The 22,429-nt window shown below is 34.7% G+C and overlaps 1 protein-coding gene across 1 annotated transcript in view; it reads left to right on the top strand.

Moving 5' to 3' along the window:
- LOC121378908 overlaps positions 1 to 15,473 on the top strand; it is a 176,988-nt gene extending 161,515 nt beyond the window's left edge. The window contains exons 28-34 of the mRNA XM_041507286.1: positions 17 to 143; positions 1,228 to 1,313; positions 2,060 to 2,156; positions 3,558 to 3,648; positions 4,353 to 4,463; positions 6,828 to 6,897; positions 13,814 to 15,473. Of these exons, the coding sequence (XP_041363220.1) occupies positions 17 to 143; positions 1,228 to 1,313; positions 2,060 to 2,156; positions 3,558 to 3,648; positions 4,353 to 4,463; positions 6,828 to 6,897; positions 13,814 to 13,834 (603 nt within the window). The 3' untranslated portion in view covers positions 13,835 to 15,473. The remainder of the gene's footprint in view (positions 1 to 16; positions 144 to 1,227; positions 1,314 to 2,059; positions 2,157 to 3,557; positions 3,649 to 4,352; positions 4,464 to 6,827; positions 6,898 to 13,813) is intronic.
- The last annotated feature ends 6,956 nt before the right edge of the window (positions 15,474 to 22,429 follow it).

Raw genomic sequence — 22,429 nt, 5'->3', positions numbered from 1 at the left:
GTTTTATTATTTTCAGTTGTGCATTCTCCTGACATCTAAGCTCTTGGAAAAGTTTTATCCAGAACATGTTCTGTCTAGACTTGACGAGGATAGTGAAGAGGAATTCTGGGAAAAGAACCAGCTGGAATATCGTGACTGGAAAGGTAAGCTGTTGACAATCAAGTGACATTATCCATCACACGTAGCCCATTGCTAAAGCCATTGCTTGATATTCGGTCGGTCTAGGATCAATCTCCGTTGGTGGGCCCATTGGGCTATTTCTCATTCCAACCAGTGCACCACGACTATATCAAGGCTGTGGTATGTGCAATCCTGCCTGTGGGATGGTGCGTATAAATGATCCCTTGCTACTAATGGAAAATGTAGCAGGTTTCCTCTCTAAGACTATATGTGAGAGTTACCAAATGTTTGACATCCAGTAGCGGATCGTTAATAAACCAGTGTGTTCTAGTGGTTGTTGTTAAACAAAACAAACTAACTTTATCCATAACACTGCTTATAAAACAAAAGTAGGATATTATCATTAATACATGCACCATTGTCGGAAGGCTAGAGATGCATGTTTGCCCATTTTTAGTTTCTGTTTGGGGGGGTTTTCTGCCCCAAAACCAACATGCCTGAACTTTGGATGAATATAGTCATGTAAAAACAGTTTAATCAAGCAAGTTTCTGCTTAATGCCGAAGCACTCAATTGTTCACAGACATTTGAGCAGAAAAAATGAAGGGTGGGGGTGGAGGATGTAGCTGAGTGGTACAGCACTCACCTGATGCGCGGTCAGTCTGGGATCGATCCCCGTCGGTGGGCCCATTGGGTTACTTCTTGTTCCAGCCAGTGCACCATGACTGGTATATCAAAGGCTGTGGTATGTGCTATCCTGTCTGTGGGATGGTGCATATAAAAGATCCTTTGATTTTAATTGAAAAGAGTAGCCCATGAAGTGGTGACAGTGGGTTTCCTCTCTCAATATCTGGGTGGTCCTTAACCATATGTTCGATGCCATATAACCGTAAATAAAATGTGTTGAGTGCATTGTTAAATAAAACATTTCCTTCCTTCCTTCCTTCCTTGAAGATGCATAGTTTTCCTTTTATGTCATGAGGTTAAAATATAATGCTTTAATCGGTTAGATTCAGAAATACATAAATGAACTCTCACTAATGTCAATTGTACAATATTTAGAGAGGAAAATGACTTACTTTGTTGAGTATTGTTTTGCTTATTTCAGGTTTTGCATGTAAAAAGCTTGCTGATATTTTCTCCAAAGGATTTCTCACACCACTGGAGGAGACTGACGTTAGTTTTGAGCTGAAGGTAAACTGTTTGTATTATAACAGTATTATAAAATGTGAACCAATAATGCAAGTAATTCTTGTGGATTTAGTATACACCAGATTGATGCTGGACTCATATCATCAAATCTCATGCTTATAAAATTTTAAAGTCTGGACTAAAAACTTTAATAAAGTATCTCTCATATAAATAGTTAAAGAGACAGACTCTAGTTTCAACCCGTGAAAATTAACACTACGTTTAGTTAATCTACAAACCTGTACACATTTGGATACAATTGAGTAAAACATGAGTCTATGACTTTGAAATGGTCAAATACCCTCTAAAAATAGACTAAAACTTGACTCCATAACTGTTACTTCTTAGACGCACGTGTGTTTTTAAAAATGTCACAAATTAATTTTGTGATATTAAAAACACCAGGATGACCAAAGACACTTCGAATGTACAGACATAGTCAAGTATGATTCTTACTATTATTTAGTAAAATTGTATTATTTTAAAGTAAAGTAGGGCTAGTGAATTTTTAATCGTGGCTAATAAATTTTAAAAGTCACTGATCCCATGGCTAGTGGATTTCATATAATTCTAGAAGCCCTGGAAGATACGAAAAGTGTTTGGGCCCGGTAAGACAAATGTATTGCTTTAATAGCAATACTCGCAGAATGCTCTTTTTCATTGTTGTTTTAGCACTTGATGAATCTAGATAGACAAATAGCAGATGAATGTTTTACCGTGTTGTACAGTTGTTGTAATATATTTCACAGGTTCAACATCTGAATCTTTCACGGTATGTCGGCATGCTAGCATCAGCAGAATTCCACGATGACCTTGACCTGGTGACAGAAATTCACACGCCCACAAGTAAGCAGTATATACCAGTTTTCAACAAATATAGACAACACATGTTCAGATATCTGCAAAGAATAGTTTTAAATCTGTAATGAAAGTGCATCATTTTTTAAAAACGTTTTCGATGCCTTGATTATAAATTTAATAATATACTAAAAGGCAAAAGTTATTGTGACACACAAAAGACAAAGATAATTCAGGGGTGCAGAATGTACAAAATTTCATCTCGGTACCTCACAGCATTCAAATTGCCTTCAGTCACATCCATCAGGGTCCGGCCTGTGGGCTGTAATTCCACCCCATATCATAATGCCACCACCTCCAAAACGATCCCCTTCAAGAACACATGACGTGACGTAATGTTCACCTTGATGTCTGTAGACACGTGTCCTGCCATCAGATCTGTGGAGAAGGAAATGGGATTCATCAGTGAAGAGGACACGTCAGGATTGCCTTCTTGCTGTTGTCATGCACGGATGCCGTAGATGTGTAGACGTCGTCGGACTGTCCTTGCTGATACACCTCTGTTGCCAAGGATGGTACAGGCTGTGAGGGTTTCTGGCTGGAACCTGTTTCGCAGTTGGTGGTTCAACGAAGATTGTCACAGGTGGTCTGCCACTATGGGGACGGTCCCTGACCTGGTTGTTTTGTTGATATCGTTGCCATAAGTGCTATATGGTGTTTCTGTGGATGTTGAATTGATGTGCGACGTCACACTGCAAGGTCTCAGATTCAAGCATCCCTATGACTCTCCATCTGTCATTTTCACTTAGGCATGGCATGACGAAATTGCATCAAACAGTTCACTAATGGTGTTTTTCTGACTTCTAGACTTCTGAAGGCTGCACAGAGTGGCAATGATTTGCAACTGAATGTCTGGCCTTTTATGGTGAACACAGGACAGGATTTCTCCTGAATATTCCATGTTTTTTGCACAAAGCATGCAATCGCTGCAACAACTGCTTGGTTGCATTTCTTTGAGCTGTTTCATGCACATTTTCTCTGGTTTACATCCATAAATCCATTCACAAATTTATTACTCCAAACAATCCATGTCACAAGAACTTTTGCCTTTGAGTATAATATGCCTGTAGCAGTGTTACAACTTTGTTTCTTCTTACTTTCAAGTTGACTAAAGTGTCAAATTTATATTGTGAACAACTAAGCTGATATTGTAACTTGTTAGAATAATTCCACCTGAGGAATTATGGGGTTTTTAAAAACCCATATCACATTGATTCAAAATTGTTTTGGAATACTTCTCTGTATTTTATTTCCATGCATAAAGGGTTTGATTCATACTCACACTGTATTGACATCTAAGTGAATTACGTAAAATATTTACCCATTATTAATTGCAGTTAACTGAAACCATCTGTCCATTTTTCTTATTACCTTTCTTTTGGATTGCAGGTGAGATTACAGTAAAGTCGCCAAGTCTTGATCCCGGCTACTTTAACCCAAATCAGAAGCTTGTGCACAGTACTCATCTTGGAACACCAAGGTTTGGATTGTAAAACAAATAATTTATAACTATCTAATAGTCTTATTCAACTTACTTACAAATATCTGTCATGGAGGACTGCAGAATAAGACGAGGTTGATGGTCTGCCCATGTGCAGGTGTACTAATATACATCCGAGAAGGGAAGACAATTCTGCAGTGGAGGGTATGACATAGGTTGTATATAGCGTATTTGTTGCGCTAGCACTAGGTAAGTATGAATAATAATGAAAATTAGGGGGGGGGGGATTCTAATTTTTAAAAAAATGTTAAAAATGCCAGGGTCATTTTAGATACTTACTAAAATGTTTTATGGTTTAAGTCTTGATTACATTAATTATAAGTTATTTCATGACAGGATAAATAACCTAAACAATTAACAAAGTTTTTTTCTTTTTGATATAACAGATGAACAAATTTAATAATTATGAGAAAGACAAAATATTCTACACACATTTTAGGGACAAAAAGTTACTTCTGGATATTTCTCAGTCTAAAATCTGAACAAGTTTTATTAGAGCAGGCGTATGCTGCATTATAACTATTGTTGTCTTTATTTAGACAGAAACTGTATCCATGATGCTGAACCTAACGTTCCTGATAACACACATTTTAGGGACAAGAAGCTACTTTTGAATATTCTCATTAAAAGTTTTATTAGCGCCGGCTTGTCCTGCACTATAACATGTTGTTGTGTTTGTTTAGAGAGAAGCTGTGTCCGTGGAAGACATTCTATGAGCACAAGGTGTTTGACAAGCTGGAGATCCCACTACCCATTCCACACCCAACTAACATAGCCGTCTCCATTTACAACAGGTGAGTAGCTGAAGCATACAGGCTCCCATTCTCTACCCATTCCACACCCAACTAACATAGCCGTCTCCATTTACAACAGGTGAGTAGCTGAAGCATACAGGCTCCCATTCTCTACCCATTCCACACCCAACTAACATAGCCGTCTCCATTTACAACAGGTGAGTAGCTGAAGTGTACAGGCTCCCATTCTCTACCCATTCCACACCCAACTAACATAGCCGTCTCCATTTACAACAGGTGAGTAGCTGAAGTGTACAGGCTCCCATTCTCTACCCATTCCACACCCAACTAACATAGCCGTCTCCATTTACAACAGGTGAGTAGCTGAAGTGTACAGGCTCCCATTCTCTACCCATTCCACACCCAACTAACATAGCTGTCTCCATTTACAACAGGTGAGTAGCTGAAGTGTACAGGCTCCCATTCTCTACCCATTCCACACCCAACTAACATAGCCGTCTCCATTTACAACAGGTGAGTAGCTGAAGTGTACAGGCTCCCATTCTCTACCCATTCCACACCCAACTAACATAGCCGTCTCACAACAGGTGAGTAGCTGAAGCATACAGGCTCCCATTCTCTACCCATTCCACACCCAACTAACATAGCCGTCTCCATTTACAACAGGTGAGTAGCTGAAGTGTACAGGCTCCCATTCTCTACCCATTCCACACCCAACTAACATAGCCGTCTCCATTTACAACAGGTGAGTAGCTGAAGTGTACAGGCTCCCATTCTCTACCCATTCCACACCCAACTAACATAGCCGTCTCCATTTACAACAGGTGAGTAGCTGAAGTGTACAGGCTCCCATTCTCTACCCATTCCACACCCAACTAACATAGCTGTCTCCATTTACAACAGGTGAGTAGCTGAAGTGTACAGGCTCCCATTCTCTACCCATTCCACACCCAACTAACATAGCTGTCTCCATTTACAACAGGTGAGTAGCTGAAGTGTACAGGCTCCCATTCTCTACCCATTCCACACCCAACTAACATAGCCGTCTCCATTTACAACAGGTGAGTAGCTGAAGTGTACAGGCTCCCATTCTCTACCCATTCCACACCCAACTAACATAGCCGTCTCCATTTACAACAGGTGAGTAGCTGAAGTGTACAGGCTCCCATTCTCTACCCATTCCACACCCAACTAACATAGCCGTCTCCATTTACAACAGGTGAGTAGCTTAGGCGTACAGGCTCCCATTCTCTACCCATTCCACACCCAACTAACATAGCTGTCTCCATTTACAACAGGTGAGTAGCTGAAGTGTACAGGCTCCCATTCTCTACCGATTCCACACCCAACTAACATAGCCATCTCCATTTACAACAGGTGAGTAGCTGAAGTGTACAGGCTCCCATTCTCTACCCATTCCACACCCAACTAACATAGCCGTCTCCATTTACAACAGGTGAGTAGCTGAAGTGTACAGGCTCCCATTCTCTACCCATTCCACACCCAACTAACATAGCCGTCTCCATTTACAACAGGTGAGTAGCTTAGGCGTACAGGCTCCCATTTTTGTAGGGGGGGGCAAACTGGCTTTTGCCCAAATTAAAAGAAAATGTTCGAATCTAGATAACAGCAATTATAATTCATATTAGCATTACTACCAAACAGATATATACAATGTAGGCTGCAGATGCATCACTACACATTTTTAAATGGATTAGAACTACAGTGTAATTTTGAGGGTAGAATGATGGAAATACATAGTAAAAAGGTCTCAGGTTAGCACATTTTGCCCGAATATCTGTATAATCTGTTTTGCTCGAGAATTGGAGGTGGGGGGGGGGGGTGGGGGTGGGGGGGCAGTTGTCCCCACTGTCCCCATCTACTACGCTTATGGTGAGTGGTTACACTAGTTACCATTTTCTTCTTTAAAGTTTTATAAACTTAAAATCAAGAAGGATGTTTAGTTTGTCTAAAACAGACAAAGACCAATCATAACGGGTGCTCTGACATTGTACTGGGAATGTGGGCATTTTAGTGAGAGTACCAACCGTATTTCATTTACAAATGGACATCTGTACATATTTAGGTGTTAAGTGCTTTCTTAAATAAAACATTTCTTTCTTTCTTTTTCTTTCCCTCATTTTGTTTCTTTGTTTCTTTTTTCTTTGTTTCTTTCTTCCTGTATTTGTAGTAAAAATGACAATTTATATTTTTCACTGAAAAATAATGTACATGTTTGAAAAAAAAGAAAGAAAGAAAGAAGTGTTTTATTTAACAACGCACTCAACACATTTTATTTACACATTTTATTTACGGTTATATGGTGTCGGAGTACACGTTTGAAGTGAAAAAAGCATTAATAACAGACTAATATGATTTTTATGATTGATGTGATGTTTGCAGGGAAAACGACCAGGACCCAATCAACCTGGATGACGTGTTCTGTCAGCGGATTATTCGAGCTGCTAAAGAGGTACCTTGTGTTGACCTTGGCGAACTTTCCAGCCTTGACCTTTATGACGCTGAACCTAGCACTCCTGATAACGCCACATCCGAATCTGTCACTATCCCTTCTCACCTCGCACTGCAGGAACGCTCTTTCTCGGAAGAAGGCATGAACAAATCTGAGTTCTGCGGCACCCCCATCTCCGACACTGCTAGCTTGCCCCTCGAGAGCCCTAGTCTAAGCCCAGGGGAGGTAACCACAGTATTACTAGAACAGGAACCAGAGGGCGACTCTGTAGAGTTGCACGCGGTCTCCGATGAGGGTCAAACTTGTTACTCAGAGCCTGAGAAAGACAACAGTTGTGTTGTGTTCATGGACGATGTGAAAGAAGGGGAGTCAGATATTTGACGAAACATTTTTGTATATATATTTTTCAAAAATATATGAAAATGGTTGATTTTTTTTTCGTAAAATGGTTGTGTTCCTATGCCTGATTCTTTCTCCACTCTTCATGAATGCCTGGTTTGCATTGTTCAGGCTGCAGCTTTTAATTTTTACCTGTGATGGGATGTCAAGGGAGAGAAGATGTAGGTTTTATATTTCCAACTGGCCTCAATGTTTTGCATTTTAAGTAGACATTACATTTTTGGGTTAAGTTCTGTTTCTCAAAATCTATAAGTGCTATGCCTGCAACCTTTATACACATGAACACACACACACATTTAGTGAATATAGGAATTTCACTAATAAATTAAAATCATGTGAAAAATGTGTGGCAGACAAATCATAATGCATCATGTTGTACTTTATTTTTAATACCATATTTACTTTATGGATTAGTAAGGAATATATCTTTTGGTGTTTCCCCCACTTACGATCTTATTACTTAAGTATTACAGTTTTTTAAGTAAAATATAAATTTGTAATATGTTGAGAATAATTTAAGTTCTCAATCAAATATGGTCAATATCATTGTGAAGATTATAAACTTCTATCGTAGGTCCCATGAAATGTGATTAATATTTATAGATTTTATGATTGTATTTTGATTAATAACATTAAATGTTATATTATTTAATGTCAAAACCACATACAAGAAGTATATTTAACATTTTAAACAATAACCTTTATTCTAACTTGATGCTGATACCAGTATTATTTTATTACAGGGAAATAACTTGGTTATTATCAGTTCGGATAATAATAGATTTATAAAATTATTTTGTAATGAATTTATTTTATGGTAATTTCTATAAAATTACATTTGAGACTTTAAAACACAATCAAATTATATTTCTAGTTCATTTTATATTAATTATATTACTAGTCATAAATTATATATTTATCAGTCATATATCAAACTCTTAGAAAATATACCACTACCATTACTGGTATTTTTTCCTTCTGTTCATCCCAAATTCATGCCTTCCTACTGAGTTGAGTGCTCCATTCTTTACTAACTCTGAAGTCTCTGTACAACTAATACCTATTTCAGCATAGTAATTTTTAAAAAGTTGCTTCAAAACCAAATGAAGGTAACATTTTTTAATTGTAAAATTATTTTTTATCAAACGTATTTACATTCATTTATTTTATATTAATTATAACCAGTACTAACAAAATGGCCATTCAAGCACAACAATTAATATTTAACGCAGTCAGTACATGTATTTGAGTTTTCCAATCACGGTTTATGTTTGAGGAAAGTATGTACACGTGTCAGCCAGTGTTTGACGTGCTTTTTCTGTAAAACAGACTTGTAGCCGAGGGAAATGTGGTACATTTGTATTAGAACTCAAATTCTTGATCAACTTTAGTAGAAATATACCGTACTGATGGAAAGAAATAAGGAAACACTTTGTAATATAAACTATATTGTAGTAATATCGGTATAAAATCCAAAGATGTATTATGGGACTGAATGTTAATACTGTGGGACTGACTGCTAGTAACAAGGTTAATGTCCAGACACTGTGGTTGAGGGTTTTTGTTGCAGTAACTATTTGCTGTTAGTATTTATGTGATCTCTCATTTCTTTTTTTTTCCAGTATATTAATATGAGAACATATCTAGTCACTTAACTACAAATACTTAAAACATTTAGAAGGTAAGAACAATTGATAAATACCTGTTCAAAAATATTTTAAAATATGTTTAATACATTTGTGTACATTAAGATGTATTTAAATATAAAAATTGCAACCCGCATACTTCAGAGTTTATTGTTAATGATGCTGATTAAAAATAAGGAAACTTAAAAACTTCTCTTTTTTTTCTTTTTTTTTCTTTGGGGGATTTTGGGTTAAATTGTATTTTTCGTGCTGGGTTGTCGTTAAACATCTATTCTATTTTATTCTAATGGCAGACATCTTAAGGGAATTTACTTCTTTTTGTAATGGCATTTTCGGTTCCCTTGTTAATTACGTTCAGATGACAGTTAATTAATATTTGTGACATTAATATTGTGCTCAACACTTCAGCACCAGTATTTATAGTTGTTGTTTTTGTCACTAGAAACATTTTATAAATACATGTATATACCATTTTTATATTAATATTATTTATTCCTTTTGATCCATCTGTGTTCACCATATATATTTTATGTTTATGTTTTATTGAAATCTACTCTCTTTTTTTGTATTCCAAAATTAGTTTCTAAATGTTTGTTTGTACAGAAAACCTCATACCCAATGTCTTGACAATTTGATCAAGGTACATTTTTATATTTAAATTATTTTTTGTGTGTTGACCATTTTTAAAACAAATTGAAAGTTTTGTATTTCAATAATAATAGTACCGTTAACGACCAGCTGTTTACATTGAGTTTCTGTTAAGCAATTTATTAACTGGATTTTTTCTTTCAATGTATCAATCATTCATATTTGTTGTAATGCCTGTATCCCCAACCCCACCTATTCCCTTTATTTCATATCTTTGTTTTTGGTCACATACTGCTGTAAGTTCCTTGGGGTGAGGATTAGGGCAGTGTCTATCATAACCTTACCTTAAGTTTAAAGATGTTGGGAAAGGTTTGTTTTGGGGGTTTTTGTGCTAAATTCTACTTAAATGTAAGCTATGCTTTCTCATAGTATACAAATCAGGGCTTACTTCACTAAACTTTAACAAATTTGCGATCTCGTAGTTCAGTGCAAAAACATAAATAACTTGCAAGGACGATGCTATTTTGCTTAAGAGAGCTTTGTGAATTGGGCCTCAGAACATGCTGGTAGCTGGTATTTGTTTCACTAACACAGTATATATTTTTTTTTATATACATTATTCATCATGTTACATTTGAATGATTCCCATGTTGTACATTTTTAAACAGTGTCTCTTTGGTAAATAGTATTGATGGTGTTATGTGCAATACAAACATTTGTTATAATTTATTGTAATCTGTGCTATTCAGACAACTGGCAGAATCCAAAAACATGATTTCTGAAGTAATACCGCTACTTAGCCGAAATGTTAATAGTTTTTCTCGTCTATTTTTAATTTACAGTGAAACCTGTTTAAACCGGACTCTGAACAAACCAGGGGGCAGGACGTAGCCCCATGGTAAAGCACTCACGCAGTCGGTTTGAGATCGATCCCCGTCCGTGGGCCCATTGGTCTATTTCTCATTCCAGCCAGTGCAACACGACTGGTATTTCAAAGGCTGTGGTGTGTGCTATCCTGTCTGTGGGATGGTGCATATAAAAGATCCCTTGCTACTAATGGAAATATTGTAGCGGGTTTCCTCTCTATGACGGTGTCATAATGACAATGACCATATGTTTGACATCCAATAGGCGATGATTAATAAATCAATGTGCTCTAGTGGTGTTGTTAAACAAAAACAAACTGAACAGACCAGAATCCTATTAAAACCAGCCAAGTTTCATGGTCCTGAATTTTCTGAATTCTAAAAAGCCAGATCCTGTCTAATGTGGATAAATACACTCATGTCACCTTAGTCTGCGCGGCACAAAAGTCTGCGCACGTTAATGACGTTACATTACGTCTTGAAACAAGTCACTGTGTCGGGGTATGCTTGTAAACAAACAAACAACGTTAATTTAATTCACAAAACCGTTGTTAAAACAACACATCTTGATTGTGAATATATGTATAAAACTGGTCGATAACACTTTTATTGAAAAAAACTCTGAATTAATGCACTAAAAGTATACTTTTGCCAGCCTCGATCAACGTGTTTTTTTATCACCTGTCAACACATCATCACATGGCTGTCACCACTGTAATGATCAATCTTGTATATTAAGTTACACATGTTTACATAGAAGCTTCAATACATACCTTATTGTAATTTATGAATCCATAAATGAAATGAATGTCTTATTTTATCTGTTGACGTAAACATCCAAGCATACTTTGAATTTCCCTCCGAGTGACACAATGCAAAATGGCTGCACACAGACTTTGAAGATTGCACTTACAGCATGTACTATTTTAGCTATAGTCTGTTTCAAAATGATTACTGATTGTCCTATATGTCTAACGAACACTATTTGTGTACATTTACACAGTTAATAACAGACAATTTTTGTTGAATAATGATCAAATATTTTTACATTGGCTTTTTTTAATATTGTCATTTTGTGTTGTCCAAACTAAGGAGCATGGAACACCATTTATATTTATCTCATTTGCACAATCTAAATGTTTCTAAACAGACTATAACAGGAAGTGTTTGTTATTTAGAACATATAAAAGTCGGATCCATTGTTTGTTGCTGTTTTATGTAAACATTAGGGACAGAAGTGGTTGTTTTAATGTTTGCTGCGCAGACTTATGTGCCGTCATGCAGGCTAGTAAATGCAGGGGTGTCCCACTAAAAATGCGCTCATTACTTGAGTTTAAAAAACATTAAAATTAAAATAACTTTAGTTGTAACACATTTATTATTCCATTGTACTGTGGCGGTGAAACAAATATTTTTAAAGAAATATTTTAACTTTAAAATATAACACAGATGCTTAGGTGCGCAGACTTAGGTGCCACCAGTGGACTAGGTTCCCTGATATGATCTGGTTTAGCCAGGTTTCACTGTACATATTCATGAACATTGTAACTCAACCAACCTCACTAAATAGGTATTGATACTGTCTAATAATTAATGTGCCTACATTCCAGATGTTCAAGCAAGCTTGTTGTGGGCACATATACTGTGTTTTTTTATATCCGAATCTAATCAAAACGTTCAATAAACTGGTATTTTTTTCATAAGCTATTGTGACATCGGCGCTAGGTAGATAATTTGATTAGAACTAGTAGTTAAAAGTATTTCGATTACATCATATACATGTGTAGAGTGACGCTCCACAAAACAGGAATCTCAGTGAATCAGAATTCCATCAAAACCAGACACTTTTCGTGATCGCTTTTATTTAATATCAGTACAGAAGAGAACCTCTCTAAACCAGATACCCCTTTAAACCAGACTTTTTACTTGGTGTCTGATTTAGAGTGGTTTCACTATACTGATATATACAAGTCAAGTTCAGCAGTTTACCTGAAAACCTAAATGAAGGAGAATGTCAGTTATGAACTATTGGTACCTCAGTCACTTATAATAGGTTTTTTTAATGATAATCCAGGGCTTGAAACTCGCCAAAAAATATAGTGGACCAAAAAATAATAATGGATGTTGGCAATTTATGGTAATGTGGAATAAATATATGCAATACGGCTCATATATTATAGCTCTAAAGAAGATCCCTGTAATAAAATTATTTGGGCGACCAACTCCATTATTTTTTAATATTTAAGTCACCCAGACGGGACACTGGTCGCATTTGATGATCTGGTGACATCCAATAGCCGATGATTAATTAATCGATGTGCTCCAGTGGTGTCGTTAAACAAAACAAACTTTATTTTATTGATGACCTGGTGACAGGCCGTTTCGAGCCCTGATAATCATTTGATGTATTTGGGTCTATAATTTTTATTATTATTTTAAATAATTTTTATATTTTCATTGTTGAATTGTTAAAACAATTTTAAATAAGTGTAAATACTCAGTAGTGGATATAGTTTTTCACATGATTTTTTTAAATGTAGTCTCCAAGACGGTTTTTGTGTGTGTGCCTCAGTCTTGGCCTGTGTTTAAAATAAACAGCCGAATTTACAAGCGTGTAACTACACTGTACATACTTAAAGACCTGCGTTTTAAGAAAAACAGGCTTCATAAATAATTTGTCCAAAATATTTTGCTATTAAACGAAACTAATATAGTTATATTATATTATAAATGTCTAACTCTGGGGAGTGACAATGCTTTGTTTCGAAATATGTACTTAATTCCACGTGCTAAAGTACGAAGCACATTTTAAAAATGTATTTATTTGAGTTTATTGCACATAGTAATATGTAGGGGAAATGTGTGTTCCTTTGAGTACAATTACATAGAAGTCATTATGACCATATTGTATTGTGTGAAGTGGTTATTTGAAGTTTCAAACATAATTTTGGTGGTGAAGATTTTTTGTTACAAGTGCTATGTCTGCTTTGTTATTATGTAACAGTGAATTCTAATGCACATAAATAACATCCACAGAATGTCCCATGGTTCTGCTTTGTTATTATGTAACAGTGAATTCTAATGCACATAAATAACATCCACAGAATGTCCCATGGTTCTGCTTTGTTATTATGTAACAGTGAATTCTAATGCACATAAATAACATCCACAGAATGTCCCATGGTTCTGCTTTGTCAATTTGAAAAGCAATAAAACAACTTTTAAATGTTGTTAAATGCATACATGACACAAGCGTATTCATCATGTACATAAAAATTGCACCAACACATAAATGTATAAATGTTTTCTTCTTGTTTTTCTTTCTTTTTTTTGACATGTATATTGTGCAGACATACACATATATACCTATAACAGTGTTTTCTTTTTAAGAAATACTTTGACTGTCTCTTTTTTTAGGTAAAGCTGTTGAAAACTTGAGTACCGGATGGTGCCACACAACTGTCTTTGAAAAGCTAGCTCTACATTTGTTGTGCTGTGTGAATTGTTTTGTGGGGTTTTTTTCATAACCATTTGATGGTTTGTCTACAAGTATTTGAATTTACATGTGTTAAAAACTGGGACTGTTTTTGTTTGTTCTTGGTGAATTATAAACTGTGAATGCCTTTCTTATTTTTTAAAACAATTATCTTGCCTATATGTTATATACACTGTATGTAGCAGAATATTCAACATATCTATTTCAAGGTTATTTTCAGTCCTGATATTCTATAGTATATATTTTGTATTTGTTTTGTTTTTCTATGGATACAAACTACACTTGTTGGGACTATTCATGGTTGATGAAAGGAGGGTGGGTGGGTAGGGTACAGTGTGGACAGCAATCATTTTGTATTACCACACTCGTAACCAAATTTTATTTGGCTTTAAGAATTAAATTCTTCAGATTCTTGAGAAATACAATATTTATTTCCAATCATTAAGTGTGTTACCAACATAGTTTGTTATCTGTAAGAGTTAATATAATGAAGAACACTGATGATCAAAACAACACATTTCGATAGCGATTGCATAGACAAGAGAACACTGGATATCCTAGTGCCTAGCTGTGCTATCCCAGGATGCAGTTTTTCTGCAGTGTCCTCATTAGAGTGCCTCTTGTTATTGCTTAACCTTTCTTTGAACTGGTATTCTCTCAGTATCGTATTTCTAAAATGATTTAATTCTGTTTCCTTAAACTTTATTATGTATTATTAAACATTAGATTTGCATACACCTGTTACTCTTCTGGTTATCCAGGTATACATTTAATGGTAGGGGCCGTTCCATTGGAAGGGAGGTAGGGGAAGGAAGCACTGTATTTCTGGAACCTTCTTCACTAACAGTATTGGCTACTGGTATTAAGATATTTATTAAACTGTACATTTTACTTACGATTTTCATAAACATTTAATAGTACAGACTGTTCTACATTGTGGCTGTATGTTTGTGGTATATTCTACTTCAGATTTTTATGAACATCTAATAATACAGACTGTTCTACATACATGTATTGGCTATATGTTTGCAGTATATTCTACTTCAGATTTTCATAAACATTTAATAATACAGACTGTTCTACATATTGGCTATATGTTTGCGGTATATTCTACTTGAGATTTTCATGAAGATTTAATAATACAGACTGTTCTACATACATGTATTGGCTATATGTTTGTGGTATATTCTACTTCAGATTTTCATAAACATTTAATAGTACAGACTGTTCTACATATTGGCTATATGTTTGTGGTATATTCTACTTCAGATTTTCATAAACATTTAATAGTACAGACTGTTCTACATATTGGCTATATGTTTGCGGTATATTCTACTTGAGATTTTCATGAACATTTAATAATACAGACTTCTACAAAAGATGGTGGAAGGCAGTTCACTAGTCTTTATGGGGAAAACATTGACTTCACATGATATGTATTCTTAACATGTAGTTTAATATTTTAAATTAATGGTGTTTGTTTTGTTTTGTTTTTTTGCAAACTTCATTTGGTGCTTTCTTGTATTATGCAATGATTGTTTGTTCAATTATTTTTATTGACAATAAATAAAGTCAACTCTCTTTCGTGATGTTTCGGCCATAGGCCATTTTCTGAATTACAAATGCATTGGCTAAGTACTATGTAAATGAAAATACATTAATTATCCATGAGCAATAATAATTCAAATAATTACTTAAAGAATCATGACTTAAATTACATATCCATTTGTTTTATTGTCAATTTGTAAAGTATGAAATTACAAGGACATCAGTTTCACTCAACAGAACCAGGTCTTAAAAGTTTCTTAATATAAAATTATTGCAGCCGAACAGTGGATAACACAAAATTTAAAAATTTTTTTTGTTCTGTTGGTACATTCTGTTAGAGACAGCATGAATATTTTCTCTTAATTTTTTAGAGCACCTATGAATACATAAATGTAATTTACACAAGATGCATCGAGTGATATGGCATGATCCATATACTAGTATACCGTTTACAAGTACCGTATATTATGCGATACAGCATGATGGTCGTCAAGTCGTATTGTGTGACACAATCATACTGCCAGTTTGGTTCTTATTGTGTGATATGGCATGAAATGCAGTTTAACATGGATCATTTTTCATTCACAAAGTAACAGCAGGAGTTGTAACTTGTAGCCTTGGTGGTGTCGTGGTTAAGCCATTGGACATGAGGCTGGTAGGTACTGGGTTTGTAGCCCCGGTACCGGCTCCCACCCAGAGCAAATTTTAATGACTCCATGACTCCACTACACCCTCTTCTCTCTCACTAACCACTAACAATTAACCCACTGTCCTGGACAGACAGCCCAGATAGTCTAAGTGTGTGCCCAGGACAACATGCTTGAACCTTAACTGGATATAAGCACGAAAGAGTGTCCTGGGTTTTCTGCCATTGTAACATGTTTTCGACTAACAACTTAAATCACATGTTTTATATATATATATATATATATATATATATATATATTAGTAGTAAACCAAACAGTATTTTACCTCCAAATAATTCATATGTAATAAAATATTTAAACTACTACAATCATTAGAATGACCAGAATCACATTTGATATACAAAAACTGATATTCTAAATAATAAACTGTATTTAAGATGTAACGTTAGTCATTAAAAGGATTAATCTTTTTGGAAATAAGTTACGATGATTGCACTCAGGATAGAATCCCTTTAAGCACTTTTCCATTAACAAGGCAGTACTTTCCATGACATCTGATGTTTCAGTAGAACACTGGTGTTTCAGTAGAACACTGGTGTTTCAGTAGAACACTGATGTTTCAGTAGAACACTGGTGTTTCAGTAGAACACTGATGTTTCAGTAGAACACTGGTGTTTCCTGCAAGGATGTCGAGGTATGAAATAATTATTTACTGCTTGAATAAATTATTTAGATTTATTGTAAATATAGCTAACAGTATTCAGTTATATATAGGGAACTTTTGTATTAAATATTTTCATATACTAGTAATGAATGTATAATAGTTTATCATTAGGATATGTTTTTATATGTCATTTTACATGTTTTGCGCCTCAGAACAGTGCCAGTTGTTTGGCTCAAGTTATTTATGATATGGTTTTAAAATATTTATATTAACTATACACAACAACATAAATTAAGGGCCTGTTTTTCTTTTCTTTAACGACACCACTACAACACATTGATTTATTAATCATGGGCTATTGGATGTCAAACATTTAGTAATTTCGACATATAGCCTAAAGAGAGGAAATCTGCTACATTTTTTCATTAGTAGCAAGAGATCTTTTAGATGCACCATCCCAGGATAGCATATACCACAGCCTTTGATATACCAGTCGTGGTGCACTGGATGGAGCAAGAAATAGCCCAATGGGCCCACTGACAAGGATCAATCCCAGACCGACCGTGCATCAAGTGAGTGGTTTACCACTGGGCTACGTCCTGCCACATAAGGGCCTGTGGACATTTGGTCAGTTTTTGCCAGTGTTATATCTTGGCCATTTTCGATCACAGATTATTTCTGAACATTGAGTAAATTTTGACCATCGGTGTTCTTGCTGGTTTATTTTGGTGGCACAGCACCATGTTTTCGCATTTTGCCATTTGTTTTTCATGGTTTTGCCACAAATGATGCAGGCTTTGTAGACACAAAAACAAATATATTTTGTTCCATATATAAAGATCATTCTAGCCAGTGCTCCACAACTGGTGTAACAAAGGCCGTGGCATGTACTATCCTTTCTGTAGGATGGTGCATATAAAAGATCCCTTGCTGCTAATCGAAAAGAGTAGCCCATGAAGTGGCAACAGCAGGTTTCCTCTGTCAATATCTGTGAGGTTCTTAACAATATTTCCCACGCCATATAACTGTAAATAAAATGTGTTGAATGTGTCGTTAAATAAAACATTTCCTCCCTTCCATGTATAAAGAAAAATTCTCAAAATATCTACCAGCCCTTACTTAATTTTGTTGGTGTATATTAGTGTTTTCATTTTCATACAGGTAGAATTTCTTGACCATGTTTCAAAGGGAGGAGAGGGTATTTACACGTCATTAATTTTAGATAATGAGCAACTTGGATCTGTTTCAGTTTCATGCCGATTTCTTAATAAAAAAATTACTAAAATATTATGGTTATTTTTATTATTTTATATAGTAAATACAAATAAAATGCATGTAGATGAATGAATGAATGAATGAATGAATGTATTAACAGCAGCACAGCTCAAAGAATGCATTGGCTATTAGGTGTCGAACAAAGGTAAGGTATGTAAATGAAGGTAGGGATGTTGAAGATCACCGTGGCACATTAACATGGCAATTGTGACATTATCATATGATTTATATGCACCATCCCACAGGCAGGATAGCACTACCACGGCCTTTGATATATCGGTTGTGGTGCCCTGGTTGGGATGGGAAAAATCCAATGCCATTTAATAGAGACACTTGGATGTACAGGTACTGGTTTTACACCACATTACTTACACCATTTTGTGCTGGAAAGCAGGACATAGTTCAGTGGTAAAGCACATATGATGCACATCAATCTAGTATTTCATTTCAACTTCTTTTCATGCTTATATCCAATTAAGGTTCAAGCACGCTGTCTTGGGCACACACTCGGCTATCTTGGCTGTCTGTCCAGGATAGCAGGTTAATTTGTTAATGGTTAGTGATAAAGAAGAGGGTGTAGTGGTCTTACACCTACCCACTGAGTTGTTAAAACTGGCTCTGGGTGCGAGCCGGTACCAGGCTGCGAACTCTATACCTACCAGCCTTATGTCCGATGGCTCAACCACAATGCCACCAAGGCCGGTTAGTATTGATCCCAGTTAGTGAATCCATCTGGTTATTTTTTGTTCCAGGCAGTGCTCTACAGTTGGTGTAACAAAGGCAGTGGTGTGTACTATCCTGTCTCTTAGGTGGTGCATATAATTTTTTTTACTGCTAATTGAAAAGTCCATGGAGTGGTGGCAATGAGTTTCCTCTGTCGTCATCTGTTTGGTCCATAACCATATATCTGATGCCGTAAATAAAAATTAGCTTAAACCATCATTAAATAAAATGTTTATTCCTTCTTTCATTCTGAATCAAATACCAAAAACAAATAACTCCAAACAACGGTTGTCTTGTAAACAATTTTACATCTGTAAAATGTTCAGCATAGGAATAAGAGAAAGACAAAAATAGTTACACATTATGATTTATACAAGAACAAACTGTTCGAAATCATACATGGGCATCATTTCGATTCATTTGCAACAAAGGTTAGAGGTCTCATATCGGGGTTTTAAACATTATGCAGTAACAGCCAAATTAGAACTAATAAAATCATTATTATAAAAGAGATGAAAATACCTTGGAAAATAACTGACCTTTTCACCAAAGAACCAGGACAGTTCTAAATAATTTTTGGGGCAGTACTAAAATCGTAAATTGCTAAAACAATTTTTTTTTTTTTTAGGACATCTGATACAGGTGTATCCCAGAATTGAGGCTCACACTGGAAAATATTTTGTTTTAGTCCATTTTTAAACATGTATTTCCTTCAAAATTATTAATGTTAATCAATTTTCATTTTACTAGAAATATTGCTAATGATGATTTTGAAAACACAATGTTCCCTGTAATCCTATAATGTGACTTGTAAACTTGATAAATGAGTCCATAATGTGTGATATAATAACCTGTACATGAGTTAAAACACTCAATGCTTATTTCACAGTGCCAGAGTTTAAACAATGTTGTTATGAAATCATGCTTAATGGTAGTTACACTTGTCACAGATGGCATTCAAAACATGCCAACATTTACATGTTCAAAACAAATCAGCAGTCCCAGAAACCCAAAATGAATTTTTATTTTGATGTGGTACCATAAAAAATGACAAATGATTGAAAACATCTGAAACTGCAGAAAGTACTGGCTCAACATCTCTAAAAGGGGTGTTAATTTGGACTCCTGGACTATAATGGAAATAAATGGACATGAAAACACATTGATTATGTTGCATGCATGGTAACATTAAAATAGTACTGCTAATATTGGCTATAACTACATATATACGCATGTAAGGTTTAAAATGTTCCAGTAAAGTGATCACCAAACAAAAGCAATCAAAGCTGTATTGGGTAAATACCAATTTTCCAAATATTGCTCTCCACTTTGACAAACTGTTTGACGATCCACTTCATTCATTTAATAAATATTGTTTAAAAATAAATAAATTGACCATTATGAATACTGGTTTATATGCAGCATACATGTATTTCTGCTAAAGCACTTTCAGTTTTGAAAAACTCAGGAGAACAAACAAAAATGAGCTGAGGAAATGAATCGTATGACTAAACATGATTAAATGTCTCGAGAGATACTGACTGATCGCCAGCGTTGTCATTAAGAATTGTAAAAACATGTAAAAATTAAATTGTGTAACGTCAGGTCATATAATCAGGTTGATATGAAAGCCAAAGAATGATGTGATTTCACTGCTTTATCTTTAATATTAATATTACACACTGATAACAAACTAATATTAACCAATAGGGAACAAGCTTACAAATGCATTTATATTAGTGTTGTCAACATACACAATTCTAAAATATCAACATTCGGTCAAGAAGAATTTATTCTTTGTAATTGTATCTGGGTTAACAATTTATTAAAAAGGAATGGCACAATATTTCACTAAACCATCATTCGGTTTGCGTTTGGATTATGCAACTTTAAATTTACGTGACCTGCCAATCGGTTATGCAATAACTATTACACAGTAATTAATTAAAAGTTGCAAAAGTCAAAAGGTACCATATTTCAATGCAGTTTTGAGGTAACTGACCTAATGGTCACTCAAATATAATTAACATAATCGAACAATCGCTCTTCCTAGGTAAAAAACCCAAACCCACTTGAATTGACAGATTTATGCCATTTCTGTTTGTATTGTCAAATAAAAATGAACTAAAAAGGCATTAAACTTAAATAACCATGCAAAATTGTAGCAATAAAAAAATAAAAAAATGAAGCTATTAAACAATGTGAACTTTCATAGAAGCTTTACAGTTTATTTACAAAAACAAAAACAAACAAAAACATACAACAGTATGCTTGATAATGTTAGTTCACAAAAATTAATGCCTTTTATTAAGTAGATCTACTTTGGCAACATTAGTTTTCTTAGCACCTAAACTTCAATACGGTAGTTTCAGTTTTAAAAACAAAACAGTAAAAACATTATAATATACAGATGTATAAACTCATGCAAATATATATAATATTATATGCTAGTATTCTTTTAACGATGGCATTTAATCCTGACATTTATCAAACAAATAATGTTTTCAGTAATGCCTACAAATGTATATGTATCTAACAACTAATAAAGTTTTTAAAATTATTATCCGGCCAACTTTTTAAAAAAACACCCAAAAACTGTATTCTGTTTGCTGTAATCTGACAAAAGTTATAAAACCTGCTTTGAATCATTTCATTTACAGACACAATTTCTGTCTTCGCCTTTTTCAACATACATAATATTTAAAAAATAAAATAAATTACAAATCATACAGCAACTATTAAAATGGTGGGGAAGCTTACAGCAAACCAAATATGGTTTTTTTAAAAAGACAAAAAAAAAGAAGACAGATACTCTGTTTTAAGACATTAACAAACCATGTCCTAGTAAATCTCATCTAACAGGTTTCACTAAAAAAAAGAGTTTTGTTTAATGAAATCCATTGTTTACAATAAAGTTAAAGCATTTCAAATTGAAGACATATTATGGATCCCTAAAACATTAGTCTATCAAAAAGGTTGTTTTTCTCTTCTTTTGTTTTAAATACTGTAATCTATAAAACCTGTAGTAAAATACCATTCTCAAGATTTGAAATTCATTTTGTGGAGTGGGAAGCAAATGCTAGTAATCAAGAAGCAGCATTAGAAAGTAGTATCAAACTTAAACTTGTAGTGTAACTTTTTTCAAACAGCAATGTTAAAAAAAAAAAAAAAAAGATTTTATATTATCGCTTCTAAAAATAAAAAAATCTCAATATACTAGTATCTTGAAGAATGTCAAACTAATAAGAAGAAATGTTTTATTTAACGATGCACTAAACACATTTTATTTATGGTTATATATGGTGTCAGAAATATGGTTGAGGACCACACAGATATTGAGAGAGGAAACTTGTCGCCACTTCATGGGATACTCTTTTTGATTAGCAGCAAGGGATCTTTCATATGCACCATCCCAGACAGGATAGCACATACCACGGCCTTTGATATATGAGTTGTGGAGCACTGGCTAGAACGAGAGTCAAAATAAGATGGAAAGTAAAAGTTGCTTGTAAACTTGATCACCAAAAAGTGTTCTGTGTATTTTAAGTAACATTTGCTGCCTGTCCCCAGTCAATTTCAAGCCTTGCTTCAAAAATAATGTTAATTTATAATAAAACTAAATTCATTTATTCCATACAGTAAAGAGATTTAATACATATAACATCAGTAAAAAAATGTAG

This window comes from Gigantopelta aegis, chromosome 8 (assembly GCF_016097555.1).
Source record: "Gigantopelta aegis isolate Gae_Host chromosome 8, Gae_host_genome, whole genome shotgun sequence".
Classification (NCBI taxonomy): Eukaryota; Metazoa; Mollusca; class Gastropoda; order Neomphalida; family Peltospiridae; genus Gigantopelta; species Gigantopelta aegis.
The sequence above is the reverse complement of the archived record's forward strand: the minus strand, read 5'-3'. Positions and strand labels throughout refer to the sequence as shown.